This window comes from Piliocolobus tephrosceles, chromosome 10 (genome assembly GCF_002776525.5).
Source record: "Piliocolobus tephrosceles isolate RC106 chromosome 10, ASM277652v3, whole genome shotgun sequence".
In the NCBI taxonomy this organism is placed as follows: Eukaryota; Metazoa; Chordata; class Mammalia; order Primates; family Cercopithecidae; genus Piliocolobus; species Piliocolobus tephrosceles.
In genome coordinates this window covers 10,887,274-10,894,054 of record NC_045443.1, presented here as the reverse complement: position 1 = coordinate 10,894,054, position 6,781 = coordinate 10,887,274, and the positions used below count along the sequence as shown (strand labels likewise).

Here is a 6,781-nt window from a genome sequence, read left to right as displayed (position 1 = left end):
TTTTCTTTTCTTTTCTTTTCTTTTCTTTTCTTTTCTTTTCTTTTCTTTCCTTCCTTCCTTCCTTCCTTCCTTTTTTTCTTTCTTTTCTTTCTTTCTTTCTTTCCTTCTTTCTTTCTTTCCTTTCTTTTCTTTTCTTTCTTTTTGTTGAGACAGAGTCTTGCTCTGTCACCCAGGCTGGAGTGCAGTGGTGTGATCACGGCTCACTGCCATCTCTGCCTCCCAGATTCAAGCGATTCTTGTGGCCTCAGCCTCCTGAATAGCTGAGATTACAGGTGTGCGCCGCCATGCTTGGCTAATTTTTTGTATTTTTAGTAGAGATGGGGTTTCAGCCATGCCAGGCTGGTCTTGCACTCCTGGCCCTCAGGCAATCCACCTACCTCAACCTCCCGAAGTGCTGGGATTACAAGCATAAGCCACTGTGCCGGGCCCTCTAACTTAATTTTCACAAGAATGGACATGATGCCTGGCACATAATAAATGTTTGATAAATGGTAGTTTTCTTTTTGTCTGCATAATCTTTCTTGTTTACCATTTATATTATAAGCAGGATTTATTCTCTAGGCCTACATTAAAGGGCAAACTGGGCTTTTCAGAAAGTAGGAGGAGTTTTTCCTTTGAGTGACTGATAAGATTAAAGAGAATAATTGACTTTAATTCACCTAGTGTAAGCTGTTCGTTCCCGGACTTTCACTGACCAGACTTCTAGACGATGAGAAGGAAAATTGGGGTTGAGAAGAAACTTACTAGGCTGAGTGTGGTGGCTCATGCCTGTAATCCCAGGACTTTGGGAGGCCGAGGCGGACGGATCACTTGAGGTCGGTAGTTCAGACCAGCCTGGCCAACATGGTGAAACCCCATCTCTACAAAAATACAAAAAAATTAGCCAGGCGTGGTGTCGCACGCTCCTAGTCCCAGCTGCTTGGGAAGCTGAGGCAGGAGAATCGCCGGAACCCGGGAGGGGGAGGTTGTAGTGAGCTGAGATCATGCCACTGCTCTCCAGCCTGGGCGACAGAGCACGACTCCGTCTCAAAACAAACAAAAAAACTTACAAATGCTTAGAAAACAGTCTGGGCGCGGTGGCTCACTCCTGTAATTCCAGCACTTTGGGAGGCCAAGGCGGGCGGATTACCTGAAGTCAGGAATTTGAGACCAGCCTGGCCCACATAGTGGAACCCCGTCTTTGCTAAAAATACAAAAGAAATTAGCTGGGCGTGGTGGCCCGGGCCTGTAATCTCAGCTACTCGGGAGGCTGAGGCAACAGAATCGCTTGAACCCGGGAGGCGGAGGTTGCAGTGAGCCAAGATCGCGCCAGTGCACTCCAGCCTGGGTGGAAGAGTGAGACTCTATTACACACACACACACACACACACACACATATAAATAAATGCTTAGAAAACAGTTCCAACCTGTAAAACTATTTTTAAAAAATATTCTTCACTACCCTCTTCCCTTAGCTAAATCAATATTAACCTCTATAATGTGTTTCAGTGTAATGAAAGAATAATGGACTTTGAAGTTAGGCATTATTACTGTGTTTTCCTTTCCATCATTTAGAGAGAGAGAGGTATGATAGGCTTTTCATGCCTACTTCACATAGCTACTATAAGGACATAATAAAATGTACATGTGGAATCTTACTGTGAATCATCGTAATGGTTTTTTATTAATATATATAAAGTTTTATTACTAAGGTAAATGAAAATCTGTGAGGTGAGTTTAAAGTATTGTCAGAGGACCAGCAAAATCAAGAGTTCTTTAGATTAGGTCTTGGAGTAGGAAAGGAATTAAGTCTCAAGGCTGAGGGAATCTGCTGCCATGAATATCCATTTATTTACAGAATTTGTTAAATATTGGGCACTAGATACACAAGATAAATAAGGAACTCATCCAAGAAAGACACATTTAATAGGCTTGTTCCTAATTCTTTTTTTTTAGAGACAGGGTCTCACCCTGTTGCTTAGACTGGAGTGCAGTGGGGTGATCATAGCTCACTGCAAACTCAAATTCTTGGGCTCAAACAGTCCTCCTGCCTTGGCCTCCCAAAGTGCTGGTTTTATAGGTGTGAGCCACTGTGCCTGGCTCTTCCTAATAGTTTTAATAGCCCATTTACATTAGCTTTTGGTGGCATGATTATAATAAGTAATGACTCATTAAAAAAGTATAATAGATGAGGAACTTTAGAGCTCTGTAATCTGGATCAGATTTAGGTACTTGAGGGTCTTTGAGGGCAGGGAATCAAGAGGGAAGAGAATAGGAAGGGTTTAATTTACAGATCCTGTTCAAAACCTGTGCTAATTTTCACTTTCATTTTCTTCCTTTCAGCTTTTTACCTCATCTTGTTGAACTTATTCTTGTTCAGATATACCTTATTGTTGCTTTTCTAGCCTTTAATTATTAGTCATTGGTTTCCTAAAAGATGAATTATTAATAACTTTTACTTTGCTAATCTCTTTTCCATACTCCTGGCAAAACAAATCACAAATACAATGTTTTGTAAAATTCATCATAAATAATCTTAGTTGTTGTTCAAGTTGATTATAACACATTTTATAAATTTCTAATGTTTTCATGGACATTTGTATCTCCAGCCCAGATGTCTTTCTTGAACTCATCTCATATATTTTACTGCCTACTCTACATCTCTTGAAAATCTACTAGACATCTCAAACTCAGCATATTTAAAACTGAATCCCTGATCCTTCTTCCTAGACGTGTTCCACCTCATCTCAATAATTGGCAACTCCTTTGCTCAGGCTAAACACCTTGGAGTTGTCCTTGACTTCTCTTTGTGTCCTCTATCCCATATCTAATCCATTAGAAAATCCTGCTGCTTATACCCTAAATATATCCAGAATCTAGCCACTTCGGCTACCATTGTGACTTTTCTAGATTACTGTAGTAGTCTCTTAGCTAATCCCACTGCTTCAGTCCTCTTATCCCTACAGCTTTTCTCCAGACAGTAGATGTAGTAATCTTTTTAGAATATAAGGGAGATCATGTCACACCTCTGCTTTAAATTTGTAATAGCACTTTTTTCACTCAGAGTGAAAGCTAAAGTTGTTACTATGGCCCACAAGGCCCTGCATGATCTGGCCCTCTGTTACCTCTCCTACCTTGTCTCCTACTCTGTTCTAACCACAATGGTTTCCTTGCTGTCTCTCAAACATGCCAGGCATGCCCCCACCTTAGCACCTTTGGGCTAGCTGTTCCCTATGTCTAGAATGCTTTTCCCCCTAGATATCTGTATGGGTAACTCACTTGCTTCACATTTTAGTTCACATTTCACCTTAATGAGACCTACCCCAACCACCCTCTTGAATGCTACAACCTGTTCATTCTCCCACTGTCTTCTCAATCTTCCTAATTTGCCTCTACATTTTCTTTTTACCTTAGAACTTACCACTTTCTAAGATACTAATTATGCTGTTTATTTTGTTTCTTTTTTATTTTCTATCTTCTATTAAAATGTAAGCCTCATGAGGATAGGAATCTTTGTTTTGGTTGCTGTTGTATTCCAAGCATCTAAAACAGTGGTGCCTCTGTCTTAATAAGTATTGTATAAATATTGATTGAATTCAGTGAAAGATAGTATATTTAGTGATTTGGGAGCTAGTATATTTAGTGATTTGGGAGGGCTCCCATTATCTAGGATATTTAATTTAGTAGACTTTGTTGTTATCTGATTCGTAAAGCATTGTTATCTAGTATACCATCTATAGTTTGAAAATAGCATCGTTATGAGAAATTTTATTTATTTATTTATTTATATGAGACCAAGTCTTGTTGTGTCACCCAGGCTGGAGTGCAGCGGCGCAATCTCGGCTCACCGCAACTTCCACCTCCCAGGTTCAATTGGTTCTGCCTCAGCCTCCCAAGGGATTACAGGTGCACACCACCATACCCAGCTAATTTTTGTATTTTTAGAAGATGGGGTTTCACCATGTTGGCCAGGCTGGTCTCAAACTCCTGACTTAAGTGATCCATCCACCTTGGCCTCCCAAAGTGCTGGGATTACAGACTTGAGCCACCATGCTCAGCCAGAATTTTATTTTTTATTGCTTTTATTCGTGCTTTTACATCTTTTTAATGATGCTTATTGGACTCCAAAGTCCTCAAGTAGTCGCATTGTCTTTTACTTGCTTTGGACTATATGTAACATGAGGCATCTAAATATATCATGAATTATTCTTGTTGATTAATAGGTAGAAAGAATAGGTAATCCAGGGCAGGGAAATAGAAATACAGTAAAAGATTCTGGGTAGGCTTTAGTAAATTAAGGACATGTGCCTGAGCCTTCCTCTTTTCCTCTCCTAGGGCATCTGACTGGAAATTAGACCAGCCTGATTGGACTGGTCGCCTCCGAATCACTTCAAAAGGGAAGATTGCCTATATCAAACTTGAGGATAAAGTTTCAGGTAATCTTCACAGGTGACCCTCTAACATTAAGGATATTAATTTGGTGTGCTTTTATAAGTACCTTCAATTTGGGGACTGGAATGGAAATACTTGTTAATTGGAGTTCTGGATTTTGGCTTCCTTTGCTCAAAAAAGTCTTTCTCTTATCTGTCAGGGGAGCTTTTTGCTCAGGCTCCAGTAGAACAATATCCTGGTATTGCTGTGGAGACAGTGACAGATTCCAGCCGCTACTTTGTAATCCGGATCCAGGATGGTACTGGTAAGAGAACTGGGACTGTGAATGGAACGAAGTTAGGAAAACAGGTGAATGCACGGCCATGAAAAGTGTGTCCGATTGCATTTATCTTTCTTTGGTTTACTTCATTTTTTTCTTCCGTTTCTCTAAAGTTACTGTAGTTGCTATAGGAAAAGTATTAACATGTTCTTTGTAATAGATATGAGCACAAGTTCAAGATGTGGTAATTCATATGTAGACTTAAATAAATCAAAACGCCACATCTAACAAAAGAATTAACACATTTTGCACTTTGGGAGGCCAAGGCGGGTGGATCACTTGAGGTCAGGAGTTCGAGGCCAGCCTGACCAATATAATGAAACCCCGTCTCTACTAAAAATACAAAAATTAGCCGGGCGTGGTGGTGCGTGCCTGTAATCCCAGCTACTCGGGAGGCTGAGACAGGAGAATCACTTGAATCCGGGAAGCAGAGGTTTCAGTGAGCTGAGATCATGCCATTGCACTCCAGCCTGGGCGACGAGAGCGAAATTCCATCTCAAAAAAAAAGAAGAATGAACACTTTTTGCCCATTTATTGTTTGTGGTAGTTTTTGGTGGGGCAAAACTTGAATCGTATTATGTGTGGGGCAGTTATTCTCACGCTTTTCTCCATGGTCTATAACAAAGATTGGCAAACAGACAAATAATACATATTTTAGGTTTTGCAGGTCAAGTGGCCTCTGTTGCAACTACTCAGTTTTGCCGTTGCAGTGTGAAAGCACTGTAAAAAATAAATGAACACATTGATATTGACTATGTTCCAATGAAACTTTTTCTAGAAAACCAAGCTATGGCAGGATAAAGCGCATGGGCTCTATGTAGTTTATCAACTCTTGGTCTGTGAGAAGCTGTTTCACAATCAGACTTTGTCTAGTTAGGGTGACTGTTATATTTTCATTGGGCAGAATTTGCCATAGAGCAGCAGTCCTCAACCTTTTTGGCACCAGGGACCCATTTTGTGGAAGACAGTTTTCCACAGACCGGCATTAGGGGATGGTTTCAGGATGATTCAAGTGCATCACGTTTATTGTACACTTTATTTCTATTATTACATTGTAATGTATAATGAAATAATTATACAACTCACTATAATGTAGAATCAGTGGGAGCCTTGAGCTTGTTTTCCTGCCACTAGACGGGGGTAAGGGGAGACCCCCATGTAGGGATGATAGGAGATAGTGACAGATCACCAGGCAGCAGATTCTCACAGGAAGCACGTAACCTAGATCCCTCACATGTGTAGTTCACAGTAGGGTTCACACCCCTCTGAGAATCTAATGCTGCCACTGATCTGACAGGAGGCAGAGCTCAGGTGCTAATGCAAGCAATGGGGAGTGGCTGTAAATACAACGGAGCTTTGCTGTCTTGTGTACAACTCACCTCCTGCTGTAGGGCCTGGTTTCTAACGGGCCACGGACTGGTACCGGGGGCTGGGGACTCCTGCCGTAGAGGATACTTCCTATTCGAGTCTTCCTACCTTTTCACAGGGCGCAGTGCTTTCATTGGCATTGGCTTCACAGATCGGGGAGATGCCTTCGACTTTAATGTCTCCTTGCAGGATCACTTCAAGTGAGTGAAGCTTGTCCTTAGTTCCCAGGTTGAATGCTTATAGGCCTGTTGCTTCTCACATGAATGGGCAGTGTCTCTTTTCCTCCTGGTTTCTTTATTTCTTAAACTATTTCATCATGATTATAAATCTCCCCATTCACTTTTGTTTCCTTCGGTCATCTTTGCGTCTATTCTATGTTTCTTTTCCTTATAGCCTGCAGTATGTTTTAGATCCCTTGTGCAGTAGTCTGAAATGATGCTCTGTCGAATTTGCCCCGTCTTTTTTCTTTTTTTTTTTTAAGTTTTAATTAAAAAGTAAACTTTAACGTCGAAAATGCAAACTTGGGGAAGGCAGAAAGGTGACACACAAGGCTGTCACTTCACACTTGGAAGGTTGCACAGCAGTGGGGCAGAGGCGCTCCTCACTTCCCAGATGGGGCAGCAGTCGGGCAGAGGCGCTCCTCGCTTCCCAGACAGTGGGCAGCTGGGCAGAGGCACTCCTCACATCCCAGACGGGGCGGTGGCTGGGCAGAGGCGCTCCTCA

At 41.6% G+C, this 6,781-nt stretch overlaps 1 protein-coding gene across 1 annotated transcript in view; it reads left to right on the top strand.

The window, feature by feature from the left end:
- NECAP1 (NECAP endocytosis associated 1) overlaps positions 1-6,781 on the top strand; it is a 15,719-nt gene that overhangs the window by 3,503 nt on the left and 5,435 nt on the right. Inside the window, exons 2-4 of the mRNA XM_026455794.1 lie at positions 4,315-4,415; positions 4,571-4,675; positions 6,177-6,258. Of these exons, the coding sequence (XP_026311579.1) occupies positions 4,315-4,415; positions 4,571-4,675; positions 6,177-6,258 (288 nt within the window). The remainder of the gene's footprint in view (positions 1-4,314; positions 4,416-4,570; positions 4,676-6,176; positions 6,259-6,781) is intronic.